The sequence below is a fragment of the Rosa chinensis genome, chromosome 2 (genome assembly GCF_002994745.2).
Source record: "Rosa chinensis cultivar Old Blush chromosome 2, RchiOBHm-V2, whole genome shotgun sequence".
Taxonomy (NCBI): domain Eukaryota; kingdom Viridiplantae; phylum Streptophyta; class Magnoliopsida; order Rosales; family Rosaceae; genus Rosa; species Rosa chinensis.
In genome coordinates, this window is record NC_037089.1 from 45,616,399 (window position 1) to 45,634,832 (window position 18,434).

At 38.5% G+C, this 18,434-nt stretch overlaps 2 protein-coding genes across 8 annotated transcripts; one reads left to right on the forward strand and one right to left on the reverse strand.

The window, feature by feature from the left end:
- The first annotated feature begins 309 nt into the window (after positions 1-309).
- On the forward strand, positions 310-2,769 carry LOC112189954 (F-box/LRR-repeat MAX2 homolog A). Its single transcript, XM_024329358.2, has one exon. It carries the CDS (start codon positions 403-405, stop codon positions 2,557-2,559), a length of 2,157 nt encoding a protein of 718 aa, XP_024185126.2. The 5' UTR covers positions 310-402; the 3' UTR covers positions 2,560-2,769.
- Positions 2,770-2,825: 56 nt separating this feature from the next.
- Positions 2,826-18,160, reverse strand: LOC112189952 (serine/threonine-protein kinase EDR1). 7 transcript variants are annotated; one of them, XM_024329353.2, is made up of 17 exons: positions 17,960-18,160; positions 15,333-15,730; positions 14,543-14,746; positions 13,981-14,169; positions 13,596-13,855; positions 13,360-13,479; positions 13,076-13,165; positions 10,246-10,341; positions 9,515-9,601; positions 7,901-8,012; positions 6,179-6,407; positions 5,415-5,538; positions 5,220-5,239; positions 4,947-5,103; positions 3,413-3,701; positions 3,233-3,305; positions 2,826-3,118 (listed from the first exon to the last, which is right to left on the reverse strand). In XM_024329353.2, the coding sequence occupies exons 2-17, from the start codon at positions 15,579-15,581 to the stop codon at positions 3,048-3,050; spliced, it is 2,370 nt and encodes a 789-aa protein (XP_024185121.1). In that variant the 5' UTR covers positions 15,582-15,730; positions 17,960-18,160; the 3' UTR covers positions 2,826-3,047. The 7 variants fall into 7 exon arrangements, with proteins under 7 accessions (XP_024185121.1, XP_024185120.1, XP_024185124.1 ...); XM_024329352.2 differs by having other exon boundaries at positions 9,515-9,607; positions 17,960-18,158; XM_024329356.2 differs by lacking the exon at positions 13,076-13,165 and having other exon boundaries at positions 17,960-18,159.
- Between the last annotated feature and the right edge of the window lie 274 nt (positions 18,161-18,434).

Consider the following 18,434-nt stretch of genomic DNA (forward strand, 5'->3'; position numbering starts at 1 on the left):
ATTTATCGTGCATTTTGGGCGGTGGTTCTGTTTTATTCTACGGATTTAAATGGAAAAAAAGTAAGACAGGGTTGCTCTGTTTTTTTTGTTGGGCAACTAAAGGCATCGAATGCTGGTGGTTGCATAGAACCATGTAGAAGGTGAAAACTGAACGAACAGATGGCAGAGTACAGAATCATACATGTTCCGAATCCGTATCCATATCCATATCCAAAACTCAATCAACACTGACTTTAGCGCCTCCACGCGCTCCACTCAGTGCGTGCATTCCCACACCCCCCCTCACCAATAAAGATGCAATCGCGTTCACGTGGCTCTCCATGCCACACGACAAATCACACCCCCCCAATTACTACTCTCCTTTCATTTCTGGATTCCTCTCTTATCAATCTCAAAACCAGCATGAGCGCCGCCGCCGCCGCTCCGATCACTGACCTGCCGGAGGCGATTCTCGCCACCATCATCGGCCTGGTCTCCGACACCCGCTCCCGCAACTCGGTCGCCCTCGTCTGCCGCAAATTCCGCAGCCTCGAGAGAGCCACGCGCACCTCTCTCAAGCTCCGCGGCAACGCGCGCGACCTCCACCTGATCCCGACCTGCTTCACCTCCGTCTCCGACCTCGACCTCTCCCTCCTCTCGCCGTGGGGACACGCGCTGCTCTCCCCCTCCGCCTCCTCCACCGACCCCGCCCTCCTCGCCCAACGGCTCCGCGTCGCCTTCCCCTCCGTCACCTCCCTCACCGTCTACTCCCGATCCTCCTCCACCGTCCAGATTGTCGCCAATCTCTGGCCGGGACTCCGCCGCGTCAAGCTCGTCCGGTGGCATCTACGGCCGCAGTCGCCTCTCGGAGCCGACTTCGAGCCTCTCTTCCAGCAATGCCAGACTCTGTCCGATTTGGACTTGTCGGAATTCTACTACTGGACCGAGGACCTCCCTCCGGTTCTGGAAGCCCATCCCAACGTGGCCCGCTCTCTCACCAAGCTCAATCTCCTGACGGCGTCGATTACCGAGGGTTTCAAAGCCATCGAGATCCGATCCATCACCGAGGCCTGCCCCAAGCTTCAGCAGCTCTTCGTCGCTTGTATTTTTGATCCCAGATACATAGGGATCGTCGGGGAGGAGGCTCTCTTGGCCATATCGACCAATTGTCCGGAGCTCAGAGTCGTCCATCTCATCGATACGTCGTCCTTGGCCAACGCGCGTGGGGATCCAAACGACGACGGCTTCACATCGGAGGACGCTCAGATTGGGCGGGCGGCTTTGATCGACTTCTTCTCCGGGCTTCCTTTGCTGGAAGAGCTGGTGCTAGATGTGTGCAAGAACGTGAGGGACAGTGGATTGGCCTTGGAGGTTCTTGCTTCCAAGTGTCCCAGACTGAGAGCTCTCAAGCTTGGCCAGTTCCATGGGCTGTGCTCGGCGGTTGGGTCCCAGCTCGACGGCATTGCTCTGTGTCATGGGCTGGAGTCACTGTCGATCAAGAACTCTGCGGATTTGACAGATATGGGATTGATCGAAATCGCGAGGGGGTGTTGTAAGCTTGCAAAGTTTGAGGTGTATGGATGCAAGAAAATTACAGTGAAGGGGTTGAGGACGCTGGCTTGTTTGTTGAGGAAGACTTTAGTTGATGTGAGCATATCTTGCTGTAAGAACCTGGATGCTGCCGGCTCAGTCTGTGCTCTGGAGCCAATTCGCGATCGGATTCAGCGTCTGCACATAGATTGTGTCTGGCCACGGGACTTTGATCTCAATCAAGTCAATGATTATGATGTTGGTGATGATGAAAGTGTTGTGATGAGTCGGAATGGTAATGATGACATGGACCTGAAATGGAGTGATGAGTACGAGCACAGGATCAGCAAGAAGTGCAAGTATGGATCAGATGGGGACTGTTCCTATATGCCAACCAATGGCTACGCGAATGGAAATGGGTTTTGGAGTGATGAGACTTGGGAAAGGCTGCAGTACCTATCACTTTGGATTGAGGTGGGGGAGTTGCTGACATCATTGCCAGAGGTGGGTCTGGACGAGTGCCCCAATCTGGAGGAGATTCAGATCCGGGTGGAAGGCGATTGCAGGGGAAGGCACAAACCCACACAGCGAGAATTCGGGTTAAGCTGCCTATCCCGTTTTCCTCGGCTGTCAAAGATGAAGCTGGATTGTGGTGATACTGTGGGATTTGCACTGACTGCTCCACCAGGACAGATGGACTTGTCACTTTGGGAGAGGTTCTTCCTCTCTGGGATTGGAGAATTGAGTCTCAGCGAAGTCGATTATTGGCCACCTCAAGACCGGGATGTGAACCAGAGGAGTCTCTGGCTTCCAGCTGCCGGATTGCTGGCAGAATGCATCACACTCCGGAAGCTTTTCATCCATGGGACTGCTCACGAACATTTCATGATGTTCCTTGTGAGAAACCCAAACCTCAACCTCAGCTTAAGGGATGTGCAACTGAGAGAGGATTACTATCCAGCGCCCGAAAATGAAATGAGTACAGAGATGAGGGTGGACTCGTGCTGTCGCTTTGAAGATGCGCTGAACAGGCGCACAATCCTTGATTGAAAGTGGAACTACTGAGAGTCAATAGTATGGATCACAAGCAGTCAGATTATGTTAGTATCTTACATTCTTAATGTTCTGTACGTTTTTTTTTTTTTTCTTTCTTTCTTTCGGGGTTACAAGAGGCTGAAAGGCTTACGGAGTTCTGAACACGTTCGATCCTCATTTTATCATTTCCGTTGGCCAACAAATAGATTTCAGTTTTCCTTCTCATTATATGAGTGCGCAGTTACTAAACAATAGCAACAACGAAGTCCAGCTTAAGTCTGTAAACCAACAAACTTGCTTTGATTGCACAAAAAGCCGAGTTGCCACATTGGATTGGATGATGAAAAATTTAAAAGGATAAAAGAAAATCAAGCTTAAAATTTTACGATGATTGGGAAGTTAACAACAGGATACACCTTAAGCCGAGAGAATACAATGTAACACCTCTACCATGTTTTCTATACATAAAGAAACAAGATTGTATCAGCAAAGCGAGTATTCGACTATTCGCAGTCTACCAAGCGCGAAAGTATCTCATCACAGGTTGGTCGTAAATGCGGCTCTGTCCAACAATCTGTAATCCAAGATAAAAGCAGAGATTGTAGGGTTTGGATGTAAAATGTACGGCAGCTAAATCAAAAGGTTTTTAGATAGTTGATGAACCATTACACTTTCAAATTGCCCATACCTGAGATGAGCCTGCCTAGTGGATTATCCGGAATGTCTAACCGTGAACCCTCATTGGCAACAGCATAAACAACCTGAATAGAAGAAGACTATGAGTCACTGAACTAATTAAAAGTACAGTATCCTGAGATGCTACAAGCTATATGATCAAAACAAGGAGTGAAATCAGACCAACACATACCCTCTCTGGTGGCACTCCTTCCCAAGGTCTATTTAGAGTGCAGAGCTCCCACATTATCACCCCAAAGCTGAATATATCACACTTTTCTGTGAAGGGTTCATTTCGGATAAGCTCAGGTGCCATCCATTCAGGAGTTCCAGCAGATGAGGAGTCCTTCATGTTTGCCTCAGTCATCATTCTTGAGAGCCCAAAATCACAAATCTTGACAGCCCAATGCTTATTCACTAGACAATTTGCGCTCTTTAGGTCACGATGAACTATCTTCATGCGGTGTATGCACATCAACCCCCTTTAGCCAACAAAAAATCCAGTCAGTAATCTACACTACTTACAATCATAATGATGAATGGATTCATACATCAATTATATGGTTTTTTTTATTTATTTAAATGGACAAGTGATATTTTGATAATTATGATAATCCTCTGCAAGAATCTATTGTATGGAATCTCAAGACATGCCAAATTTCTTAGCAAGGTTACGATCATAGTTTATATTACGTCAATGAAGTTGACAGCCTAAAATGCTACTTGGATAAAATCTTCCATTTCTACCATCTGCAGAGACGTTGCAAGCAAACAAAGATGAAATTGTTTCAGACAGTTCTGTAAAACATCTATGAGCCAAAATTAATTTAACACCTCGAAGAAAAACAATGAAATATTTTGAGAATGATCCTTCTACATTTCTAGCATAGCCAGCATATAGGAACTGACTACATATGATACTTTAATCAGACAATTATATGTGGGAGGCCACTGATGTGTCCATTGACTACATGAATCTCGTTTCTAATTCTTTCCACCCATTTACTTGGAGCAATTATTTTTTCATTTAGAAACTGAGATCTACTGCACTGGCAACATTACTATACAGCAGATCAAAACTCATCGAGTCTTGCCATCTTTTAATCTAGATCTTAAAGAAAACATTTAACCATAATCCACGCACTGCTCACGGTGATCTACTAAATGTCCGTTGAAGTTTACTCATTATTTGATTGCATTGCTGGGACTATTCCTTTAGCCACTGCAATTATCTTAACAGTCATTTTTTCCCCACTTCAGGGAACATTTTTGGAACCTTCCATAAATTAGTCAAATCAAGATACCTCCTCCAGACTCTAGCCATCAATGTGATCCAATAACTAGAGAAAAAAGTCCGATATAGCTGAAATGATAATACTAATTAAATGGCTCTTTCTCGTCTATTTTACTATCTACATAAGTTCCCTATAATCGTAAAGCAAGCTGGTAAATAATGCATCAGAGTGTCAGAGAGACGTTCAAAGGCCTGATATTATCCCTATTATAGCTAACAATGTAATACCCATTTTGACTTCTAACTGTTCATTTCTTGTTGCAATTATCTTTCGGAATATTTTCTTGCCATATGCTGAGTACCGCTTAATCTAAATTTTGATAAGCTTGATAATATCATAATTGTAAAAGAGCATAAATCTGTTATGTAGATCTAATATGTAGTGCCCAAAAGAACTGAGACAATGAGTTATGGAAGGATAGACTTAACGCACCTGCATATATCGCGCAACATTTTTAGTTTCCTTCGCCAGCTAAGCTTCTTCTTCTGGCCACTTATATGAATCAAATAATACAAGGATCCCATCTCCATGTATTCTGTAACCATTGACAAGCGTGGAGGCTTTGTGCATGCACCCAGAAATAAAATGACTGCAGAAAACACGGTCAATCTCAAATCAGTGGAAAACAAAGGAAATTTGTATCAGAATATATATATACAAATTTCAAAGAGAAAAAGAAATATGGCGCATAATTAGAGGTAGTACCATTTGGATGCCGAATGCGGCTGGAAACAAAGAGTTCATCAGAAATTAATAAATAATCATTAATAATGATAATAATAATTAATAAATAATGCAGCAATAAAAGAGAAAAAATAATGATAATAATTATTATTAAATAATGCAGCAACAAGAGAAAAAAAACAGAACACAACAATGAAGGTGTTGCTGAGAAAATACCTAAGAATGGATATTTCATTGCAGAAATCTTCCATGTTCTCAGTAGTAAGATCTTGCTCTAAAAAAACCTTAATTGCAACATCTGTTCCATTCCAAATGCCACGAAAGACTTCTCCAAAGAATCCTGAAAAATGGAACAAGCAACAAAAATAAGCTCAATGAGTTAAACTTTTGTTTTTCAGAATGGTGAACTAGATGCTTTTCCTAGACAAGTGAAGCTTCTTATATTCTGGGAAACCTAATGTTTGCTAGATTAAGATGGACACACAGCATGTAAGAGAGCAGCCTGAAGTTGGAAGTGATCTCATGCAATTACCATAGTGTCTTAATGAGAGTACCAAACTTCATAAATGACCAGCAACATTAATCAGAAACTCTTCTACACAAAAGTATCTTGTATTATTTGAAATTTTTCTCCTACTTGTGAAAACTTTACTACTATCTGTGATCGCGTAAAACAAAAGGAATGATGATGTACTGATGTGTTCATGAACTTGAACAATGATGTAAATCTACGAGTAAGCACTGCTATGATATATCACCTTTTTCCTGCAGCAAAGTTACTCAGATGTCAATGCCAACACTATTAGGACCTTTAAATTTTCTGTTGGAACGCTTAGTACTGCAGTATATATATATAACACCCAACAATAACTTAAAAAGAGTCACAAGTTCATGAAAGAAACGATCTAAATCAAGCTGGAAGAGCAGCTAGATTTAGAAAAGAAACAGAGCAGTGAAGTTTTATAGAAGTTAATTCTTACCTATTCCAACACGAGTTCCAACACTCAATTCTGAGAAATCAATATTCCATTCTTGGTAAGGCAATAGAGGTTTGTTATCAAATGTGGCAGATTCAAGAATTCTGTTCCATGTTGAAACCAGTTCAGCACTTCTCGTGAATTCTGAAGGTCCAGCCCTCTCAGATGTTTGGCTCCTATACTGATGCGGCGATGAAGGTAATGATATTGCTTTCTGTGTACTGATTTGGTCCTGAGGAAGAAAACATATAAGCAGGCTTCAATGAGAATTTCACCACAATCTTCTTGATCAAAGTAGTGTTACGTATGGCTGTCTGATAAGTAAATAAAAGTCATGGAGAAATCTAAGAAGCTGAGATTTGTAAAAGAAAACTAACAAATTACTCTATGCAATCTGTTAAGAAAAATAATCTTAAGAAATACTTTCTGCACTAGAGAATTTGCGCATTTGGCAAGGCACATGATTACCATTATCTTCTTTATCAAAGTACTATATGTATGACCGTCCAATAAGTAAATAAAAGTCATGGAGAAATAGCTGAGATCACTAGCACACACCCCCACCCCACCCCCCCAAAAAAAAAAAAAAAAAAAACCTACACCAAAATCCAAAACTACTTCTGCAAGATTTGAATTCTCTTCTTTTACATGCGCTCTCAAATTAGGACTTGTAGATTTCCTATCTCTTTCAGAAGATAGAAAGCAGCTCCTTGTGGCGTTTATTTCTTCATCAACTTAACGGACAAAGAAAAGAAGAAACATATTTTGACAACTCTTCCTAAATTGAAGTGCCTTGGAGACATTGCAAAGGAAAAGCAAAAGACAAGATGACATTTGAGTTTTATTTTTCCTTTTGAGGAGAACATGAGTTCTAAATATCGTACATGTGCATTTTCCATGCTATCTGATAAGTACTCGTACAAAACAAGTAAAGAAATATGGCATTTTAAAGAATCAAAACCATAATTTTACTGAGAATCACAGACTTGAATACAATATTTTCTGGTTTTTCCAATGTGACTCTTTAATACCCAACCCACAACGTGGTCCATTAATTCGAAGATATATTTTTGCAGTCCCTTTCTAAGGATAATATTTTTTAAAACTTGGCCAAATCGGAAACTATTTAATTATCTAATCCTGAATGTATGAAGATATATAACAGACAAAAACCAGTGTATAGACTTGATCCCTATTTTTGGCTTCTTCATTATTATTTTCAGCAATAAGTTTTAAATGGGGACCTAACAAATCTCATACTTTGATCATGGAACCACACCTTGGAGTTACCTACTGTATAAAGAGATTCCTACTTATACGGTAGTTTACAGGAATAGCATAAGGATTAATAAATAAGATCTACCTCAAGCTTCCCTAAAACATGGTAACATACCCATAACTTATATGCATCCAGGTGAGCAGATATTAAGCCTCAATTTTGTACACAGAAATATAGAAAGCAGTTGATACATAACAAAGCAACAAGTACAGGCATCCCGTTGACATAGCTTCAATGTGTCACAAACACTTTCCTATTACTAAACAAATACACCATATATCCTTCAAATATAAGCATACGCTAGAAGCAATAATTTCCAGTACAAAATAAATATTTGTCAATATCATGTGTTTATCAAAGTATCATACTCGAGTATTATGAAAAAAACTTATTTGATGTAGAATTGACCAAGTTAAAATAAAGTCAGCAGAACGAGAGAAACATACATTATTCTGAAGATTATTACTGTCATTTGAAGAGTGGCTGTATGACCTCTCATCTCCCTGCCCTCTTAAGAGACGGTTTTGCTTCAATGTTTCATTCATCGCACGTACAGCCCTAATGTTGTTGATTGAATACCCAGTTATTGAGTTATGGATATATATACAAATCCAAAAATCATATAAATAACATTTAAAGCGTGATCCAAAGAATGATGGGTCTGTGGAAAGTATGATCAAACTATGCATAGACAAATTAACCAAGTCATACACAGACTATCATCATATACCAAGTATAAGGACTGCTCTACGGTTTGAGCCAAATGAACAGTGAGTCAACTCACCATTGCTTTCGACATGCTACAGTGATGAATCCAAGTGAATAATTGAAAACAAGTGCAAATAACAAACTAATATGGACTACAAAGGTAGTACACGGCTAATAGCTTGAAGAAATCCAACGAATTACTCTACCATAGACTATGAATGTCACCATATGAAAATCAACATCTAATGATCTTTTAGATTAGCATCTTATATGGTTTAAGAGTGCAGAAATTTTTCCACTAGCTAGTCCATATTGGTTTTGCAGCATGAAAGTGAACTAGTTATATTCGAACATTTCACCATTGTATCAGGCTATCAGCTCAGTTTTACATTATTACCCTAAAACTTTAATTGGTGCTTCTGCTTTTTAATCAAAGTTAACTAAGTGTCAATCCCTCCCTTACTCACCAAATTCAATCTATCCTTGACAAGAGTACTTCTGGTAAGGCGCAATATGATGATAAAGGAAAAAAAAAATTTAAAGTTAAAACCTCCGCACACAAAGATCAAAATATAATAGCAGCCTACAAGGCTCCGCAAGAGATCCTTTATAATCAGACTACATTCCTTGACAGATTTATTTCCATGGCTCCAAATGCTCTAATAGGTGAATCCATCAACGCTAAGTGATGAAATATCAAATCCATAGGGCACAACTGTTAATATTAAATGTTCCTAAATTTAAGAAAGAGAACCTAAATTTAAAAGTTTACTTGCCTTTCTGTGTAAGAAATTGTTGATAGATGTATTAAACTATTAACAGCATTCTGCCTCACGACAAGTTCCTAGCGATCCTTACATCGGCAATTGTATCGCAAAGCACCCAGGAATACCCAAAAAAAAAATATACATGTTGTGGGCCAAGAAAGGAACAAATATGACATCATCTTTCATCTCTAACGACAATATATGATCATAAACTATAATATATTTGATAACAAAACCAAAAACAACGCCTATTATTTTTTCCTCAGGTTTTATTCTCCTAGTACAATTCCAAATGAACCATGAAAACTTCTCTTCATAAAATAACTTTCAGATTATATCAGAAATTACATCGGTCTTAAGTTCTGACAATAAAATCAAATGGAAGATGCAAATCACATTCTTACAGTATAAAGAGACTATAAAGACTAAAGAGGAGACAAAAAAGGTATGAGCATGCCCAATAAACTAAACCAAACAGATGCACGGAAATTTAATACAGGGGAAAATATCAGTTTGCCACAATGGAGAATAACAATCTATAATGAAGTAAACACTTCTCTTGGAAAACATGAAATAAACATCAACCTTACGATGTCATCACCAATCTCTGGAGTAATACTAATGCTTCTTCTTCTTAATCTACGTGCTTCTGATGTTGATGCACCATCTGACCTGTAGCTACAATCAAGAATTGAGGACAAGCAGTCCAGCATGAATACAAATATTTTTTAGGTTATGTAGATAAGCTAGGAAAGAAAATCCAATGCAAGACAAAAGAAAATATTAATAAAAGATAGTAGTATTCAATTCGAAATTCAGCAGACCATAACACCAAGCCTGATATGAATGGTTTAACTTTATAATCCTATTAAAGAAAATTTCCAATGCTTTCCAACGAATAAGCGGTATATGTGTCAAAAATTCAGTTCTAATTGACCTCTCCTCCGAAATATAGTATAGATGTAATGAGAATTGATGTACGCATCATGTAACCAAAAATGGCTGCTCCCCACTCCCTCACACCCATCACAAACAAAAAAGACTGAAAGCTACATTAAGTACTGGCAATCAGTTTGAGCCAAAAAAAGTGCCCTCACAATTGCTAATCCCACCATCCACCTCTACACCTAGCCAATCTGGAAGAAATCTAAATAATGAGGTGATGCATGTTCCTTAGTTAAGGAATAAGACTTGTATGACTGCTGTCTATTCATTGCCTTAGGATGCAAGAAAAGTTTGGATAATTAACTATAACACCTATCTCTAGATCTAATTTTCATGTAAAGGGATTATTATAAGATCAATAGAAATAAAACCTTGATTTAGGCATGTCATCAGCATAATCTCTAAAAGACTTCCTATCACCACCGAGCATGGACCGGCCACGTGCCCGAAAGGAAGGATGTTCTGGACTGAAAAACCAAATGAAAGGAAAAAAAATAATTACAGCAAACAAATAAATGAAGACATTGCTTCAAGAGAACAGGAATTCTGAACAACTTTAGATATCCTAGCCAGTAACTTAAACACAATTCCAACCACAAATCATACATACATACATACAAAAACAGGGATACGTGTGACTGATAATTGAGTTGAACGCTAGAGTTATACATTTCCCACATGTAAGCATCTCTATATGTTAATAAAAGTGGACAAGAACTCCACAAGCAACAAGGAGAAGAAAAAAAGAGAAACATCATAGACTAGAAAGAACACTACAAACTCTTAACTGAAGCAGACATAACTCCCAAAGAAACTGAGCCTAGACTGCACCTAAGATACATGTGACCTGCTAATTGAGTTGGATGAAAAAGTACATTTCCCACATGTAACCATCTCTATATATGAGCATGTTACTCAACAGAAGTGGACAAGAAGTCCACAAGCAACGAGGAAATTAACATTAAAGACTAGAAAGACCAACACTACAAACTCTTAACTGAAGCAGATAAAACTCCCAAAGAAACTGAGCCTACACTACACCTGCCATCCAGGCAATCATAATTAAAGACGTGTTGTAATCTCTAAATTCCTCTGAAACAGAAGCCCATAAATCTGCCAGGCATTTTACTCTAATCCAAAGTTCCTCCAGCCCTACACCTCTGTAATCTTTAAAAGTTCTTCTATTTTTCTCCATCCAAAGCACCCAAGTGATGATAGCTAGCACGTTACAACCACATAGAACCTTAGCCTTTTTACCTTTGCCGAAACCAGATCCCCTTACACTTAAAAACCAGACCTCCAAAAATAGCCTCTCCCACAAGCGAGAAGCAACTTCACACTGCACAAATACATGGTCTCCATTCATTCCCTGCATATAACACAACACACCAATGGGAAAAAAACAAGCATTTGGTCTTCCTTGCTGAAGAATATCACAGGTATTAACCCTCCCAAGCACCACCAACCAGCCTAAGATCTTGATCTTTGGGTGGAAATTTTGACTTTCGGATACAACTTAGGTGGTTTATATTTCCCAGATCTGTGTAACTGTGTGATTCTTTTTCCCTGTTTTGTACCTTTCATTCCAGTGTTTGCTGGATAAGAGACTGCCAATCCACCAATGTTTCTATTGTTCCTCTTTTCTTTATTCCTGAATCATCCATCCTAGGTGTAGCCCCAAAAAGAAAACTAACAGCTAGATCAACACCTCTGGCTCAACCAAGAATAACTTCCTTCACTGTTTTCCTAGGCCATTTATGCTTCCCAAAACAGAAGGACATAGATTGCTGTTTTATTTTTTTTTTCCTGAAGAAAATCACATTTGTTGAGCTTTGCATGAGCTGCTATCCACACCAGAACTTTGATTTTTGGAGGAACTTTTGCTTTCCAAATCAGTCCTGCTTATTTCTAAACACCATGCCCCAATCCAAGGTGAAATTCAAACCCTTGGCCATAGTACTGAAGCACCATGATAATCTGACAACTAATCTTTGGAAACTGCCCACCCAACCCAGCAATCCTCTCCATCTAGGATAAAGACTATTTAATCATCTAGGCTGAACATCTTATTAGCATAGATTGTAGATTAGGAAAAAGGATGGAACCATGTATTCATGATATGAACCTCCAAGTATAACTCATTTGAATCTATATCCCGTCTAATTTCATGCGTTTATATTTGGTGCTCCTCCGATTCAAGATCAAAATACCTCCAAGGTCCCAGAAAACCACACATTAACAGGTCATCATAAAATTCTAACTTGTTTTATAAGATATTAAATTCTATCCCACAAGTGTCCACCTCCTCATCCCATGTAAGACACTAGATTACAAGGCAGATAACCATGGATCACTAGTTTGACTTGAAAATGGAAAGTCATACACAAACAGTCCAATGACCCAGTAAGGCACTGACTTGAATCAACCACAAATGCTTCTCTCGCCAGTGTCATTTCGACTTACAACATCCATAACTTTGCCAAATTCAAGGGGCCTATATGTCAGGATCACTACTTTGACATGCACCTTTATTAACGAATCAATTATAGCCATGTTGATTACAAAGCTGCAACATTGCAATGACTTCTACTTATTTATGGAGAGCAGAAACGAGAAACCAGCTTCGGCTCATTAATTTTTTTCTTTTACTAGCATGATTAATGTCATCTTTCTCATTCATTACATAGGAGTATATGACACTCTCCCCTTGCAATTACTTTTACTCATTTCTAGACATTTTGCAGCAGAACCAGTAAAACCAGCATCAGCTCAATAATCTATTATCAAAGTAGCTTGTATCATGTCATCTTCCTCTCATCCATTAGTATGACACTTCTTGAACAGAGTCCCATTTTCAAAACAACAGAACTGTATAGCAAAGTTAATCCTATTATCCACTCCTAAACTGAAGGATGTATGATGTCTGAATGCAGTTCTCCTTTTTTCAGGTTCTAGAAGTTATATAAGATACAAACCAAGGATATGTACAACTCTGTTGAGTCAAGCTTCACAAGTCAAGTATACTCATGCGGAAAAAGAAAACCAAGTTGTTTTCTAAAATAAACTGGTGGTCTTTTCACCTAGACCCACACCAAAACATGGAATCTAGCATGATGGACAATAAGGAGTTCTGAATCTTCACAACTGAGAACACCAAATTTGAAAGACACGAATACAAAACACGAAGAGATTAAGAAAAACCTCGAACTAGCAGTCCGCTGTTCAGCAATGGCCTTTCTCCGGCTACGCCGCCAAAAAGTAGTTGCAATGTTGGGTTCACTATGTGATAAACTGAAGGATTTGAACAAATGGTGTGGTAAAAAACATTTCATAGTCAGCATTTTAGAGGTTTCAAATCAAGCACATGACCAGATAATAGACAACATCATGGAAAGGAGAATACAAAGCACACATGATAGGGAGATCATAGCAGAAGTCATCTATGAATTACAATTGAACATGTCAGGTCAGATTATGTAAATTACCTCAGTTTTCTATCAAAAGCAGCTGTAGGTCGCAACATCATATTTCGCAATGCAGGACCTGCTACATTTGAGGCAACGTCAAATCTTCCGCGGAACTGAAGGCTCTCATCCTTTTCAGCACTGCAACAGAAGAATATAAAATAACTACATTTCAATTTTGTGCACTACGCCTTGCATCAATAACATCAGGCATTACAGGTTTAAAACCTCCAAGCTCAATCAAGCAGTCAACTAACCTGTCAGGATCCACTCTCTCTGAAACTCCATATAGAGGACTGTTTGGTTCTAATGGTGAATCACAGGAGTCATTTTCTGCAGAATCACTCTCCCCTGCTGCAGATACATGGGTCATAAAGATTGCCTTGGTTGAACGAGGAATCAGCTGGCCTGGAAACCGCATTAGGTCGACCAACAGTTCAACAGAGTTCAACACAACTAACACTGACAAATGCTTATATGATTCCGCACACTCAATAGTCCCATCGTTAGGCAAACCCTAATAAAACAAAAACACAAAAACAAAAAAAATAATTGAAAGAAAGCCATTCAGATAGTACTACTGGTGATTGACAAGAAATTATAGCATATTTTTATTAACTAAAAGAGTTATTTAAAACTTACCACCATTAACCGACTTTCAAGTCCAACATTATCTGCTAGAACTTTGAACAAGATTGCTCGAGGACGACATGAACCATTCCGTATTTGCCCCAGTAGCTGAACTCCTCTATTCTCAAACATGTGGGAGGTTTCTTCCAGTGCAGCTTTTGCTGGACTTTCTGAGTTTGGCCGTTTATAAACATCTGAAACCTGTGCAGGCATTGGAGTTAAACAATTAAAATTGCAAATTGAAAATTATATAAGCAGCATGGCTAAGCATAACAGTAAGGTTTAAACGACTCATTTTCAACGATCATATGCTTTTAACCTCTGTAAACAAAAAATAATTTATTTGGTTTAAGTGGCAAGATTGTAGCATTTTGACCGGAACCAAATTGCAGATCAATATGGCATCATGACTCATATCTTATTAGGATTACAAATGATCAATGGTACAACATAAAAGTAGCAGTTGTTGACAATTGAAAACATTGGATGATACATTAAAAATTAGATCAAATGGAGTGTTGACACGAGGTAGCTTCAAACAAAATAAATATAAAAAATCAAATAATATTCTCACCAATCCAGCAATCTTTTTTATCATTGCATGTGGATTTGAGTTCAATCCTTTCACTAGTGCTGCAATCAGTTGCTTCAGCATGGACAGCTTTTTGTCTTTTGCAGTATCTACAAGAATAATATCGGCTTTCAAACCCTCTGCCTCCAAAGCATGAAGCTCTTCAAGAGTAGGAATATCATCAAAACCCTCCTTGAGCCTTTTCTCCTATATATTGACACATTTATTCAACTTCAATGATCAAACATCTAGTACTGGTAAACAAGTTGAGAGGAGTTAATATAAAGTTATCAATAAAGCCAATAATTGGAATAATAGAGTGCTACATCCAAATAACATCACTATATCAAATTATCAACAATGCAGTGCTAGCTCTTCACTTGTGTGCATTGTTACTATAATTTTTAGGGTGATCCATGTTATGTGTGTTCGCATTTTTAAGGAAAGGGAAGAATCAATCAAGATCATTTCTTAAAAACTGTTTCAAAGAACACAGTCACAGCAGGCAAACAGGGTACCATGCAGAGAACTTGAAACATACCAAAAATTACAATATGTGAAAGTAAACTTTCCGAGAAAGATAAAAAGTCAACCCACCAGTGTGAATATTAAATTATAAAAGAAATAGAAATATATGTGTGTGTGTGTGTGTGTCTTTAAAGCCACATCCATCTCTAAGACACCCACGTTCTGCATCCATAATACAAGATGTAACAAGAAGCAAGTATAACAGCAGCAACAAATCATGACTGCAACAAATAACTATTAATTACAACCAAAAATTGAACCTCACCGGAATGACAGAGTAGAATCCATTGGGAATTGGTTCAAAAAGCATTCCTGTTTGCCATAGAACTTGTGATGCTTTCTGAGATGAAAACACGTCTTGATCCAAGCTTCTAGGAGAATCTGTGTTACTCAAGGTCTCTTCTTGAGAGCCCAAAGAAACAGACCCAAATCTTTCCACAAAATCTGATGGCCACCATGAAGCATTTGAAGGCCCTTGCTCTGCTGGCCCAGCATCGTCTCGTGTATCCTCCATGTCTTTATATATTTAAAATCCAAAACCATTTCGCCCCCACTTTCTACCCCATAAAAGATATCCTCCACCTAATACTAGTCATTTAGACGTAAAACAAAGAGCTACAAAATTCAAAGGTAACGACTTCGTCAGGCTGGAGGCCATAAGACCTGCAAATGTACCAAAGTCAAAATTTGACGTCAAAGATGAAATAATCTAAAACAGAATGGCTTAAAGGGCTTCTGAAGAAGCACCAAAAGAAGAGCAGAATTAAGCAACACACTCAACTAAGGTAAAAATGGAAAATCATAAATTCTAATTAACAAAAAGTATCTAATGAATACAGTAAATTAAAAGTAAATATGAAGTATATCAGCTAAAGAATAGAAAGTAGACATAGCTAAACATCCTGAACACAATAGGCAATGAACCAATACAAAGATTAAAACTCTACTTGAAATTATACCGCTTGACATCAGACGCTTAAAGAAAGAAAAAAAAAAGGAGAAAAGGAAACTAGTTCAAATTTCTTTTAACTCTGTCACTTGATATATTTACTTCTGCTGAACCAGTCACGAAAGAGATTAAGGATTTGTTTCTAAAGTAAATTAAAAAAAAAACAACAACATACAAATTCTATTGATCGAACGAAAAACATTAGAGATGAACAGCAAAAACTTCACAAAATACAGTACCACCTAGGATTTGCACACACCACCCTATGAACAACAGAAACCCTAAACTACTGCTCTACTGCAGCTTTCCAATCTATCAGAAAATAAGAGAAAGTGCAGTACTTGAAAGCCACCAAAAACAGAAACCCAAAGAGCTGAATGGAATCTTACTCTCTCCCAAAGTAAACTGTAATAAACTTATGTATGTTATTTGAAATGATAAACAAAATAACGGGGAATGTAATTTACTACAAGTATATCACTGTGGAATGTGTACACACACACACACACTCTTTTAACTTCCCATAGTCTTAGTTACAGGAATCTACAATAAGAAATGGCTCTTAGAGGATATCCACTGTTTACAACATGCGTTCTCATTATATGTACGCTGCTGGCCTGCCTAATAAAGAGGAGAGATTAAAGAAATGGAATAAGTAGGTAACTGTATATACATGAGAGAAGTCAGTAGGGAGAGCTAACTAAGGTAGAAGAGACTTAGCATAGGAATGTAGCAGAAAGCTAACAATCTAGATCAAAACATTAAACTGACAAATTTTCATTAAACAGGCAGTGTTTCATGGGTTTCCTTTTCCATAAGTTTCCATACTTCTTTACAGTATTATTGATCATGAAATTCAGTAATAAAGAGACTTGCTATAATTATAGCATTAACAAAGAAATTTAAGATTGTAGCAGCTAGTGAACTCATAAATGTATTAGTATAAGCAGGTCTACACTTGTGATGCAATCACAGAGCTTATTATATGGATATGGTGTAGTTTGTAATTATATGCGAAGATAAAGGTGCTTTTAATTTTCTTCCAGTATTTTATTTTTATAAAATAAAGTAGAAAACAATACCATTCCTGTCTCATAGCTACTGAATTAGTACAATTTACATTTGATATGATCATCTACACTTCAATATCATATCACACAAAGCCTCCACATTTGCTATTCCTTTTTTTCCCATGGATCAATCAACATCCTATTTTGAAGTAACTATTCTATGACCTTATGTTAAAACAAAAGAGACGACATTGAGGAAAATTGAAAGCAAGTAGGAACTCTAAGCACTTCTCCAATTCAACATACCTACAATAGGGTGATGCTTCCAAACATGACCTCTAGGGTCAAAATCTCAATGGATTTAAAAGCAATGAACAACACTTAAATCTTTCCCAAGTTACCTCAATCTGTGATCAATAGCAAGTTAAGCCGTCAATTTGAGACGCACATAGCAAAAGAATTCTAGGTCTTTTTCTCCCTCTCTCTTTTATCCCCGTGCCGTGCCACAGACACCAAATGAGTGCCCAACTCAAAAACATTGACACAAGCACCGGGAACACTCGACCTTTGTAATCACAAAAGAAAGAAATCAAAAAGATGAAGCCTACAGTCTTACACTTAGGCCTGCACATGTTCACATGACATGAACAAAGCTTGAGCATCGGAATTAGACAAAATCCATCACTCCATAAAGACCTAATCACAGAATGCTCCCCCAAAGTCAGTTCAAATCGCCACTAGAGCTACACTAGAGCCCTACATTTCTACGCAAATCTAAATCCTGCTTCCACTAATCAACGAAAAACACAATCACACATCGCCAAGAAAGACTGAAATTCACGATTCCGCGGATTCAAATGTAGGATGAGTAAAACGGAAAAGATTAGATTAGAAAAACCTCGAAAAGAAGAAGAAGAAGAAGCAGGAAATTACCGCCAGCAGATCCAAGAATTCGAATCCAGACCACCTTTCGTGCGCAGTAGCATTTGAATCTCAATTCATATCGCGATTCTCAGCAAGAATTTGCGTAGCGTTTAACAGTGATGGAGAGAGAGAGAGCTGGCTGTGGTATATATAGAGTGATGCAAACGAGGAAAGGAGAGAGAGATCGATGAGGAGGAAAGAAAGCGATGGGGTTTTGGAGAGAAAGGGAGGGAGGGAGGGAGAGTGAGGTGGTGAGTCACGTGCAGAGCGACGAGGGATCTGGGGACCTCTCCCCGACAGCCAGCTGGCACTGCGGTTGGCTCACCAACATCCACACACCTTCATCCGCGTGAAACAACCTTTCTCTTTTTTTATTATTATTATATATTTCTTTTTCTTTTTCAAATAAGAAGTGTGAAAGGTGTAAATTGGTGACCAAACATTAATATGACCACCAACCTGTGTTTTTCCGATGCAAATATGG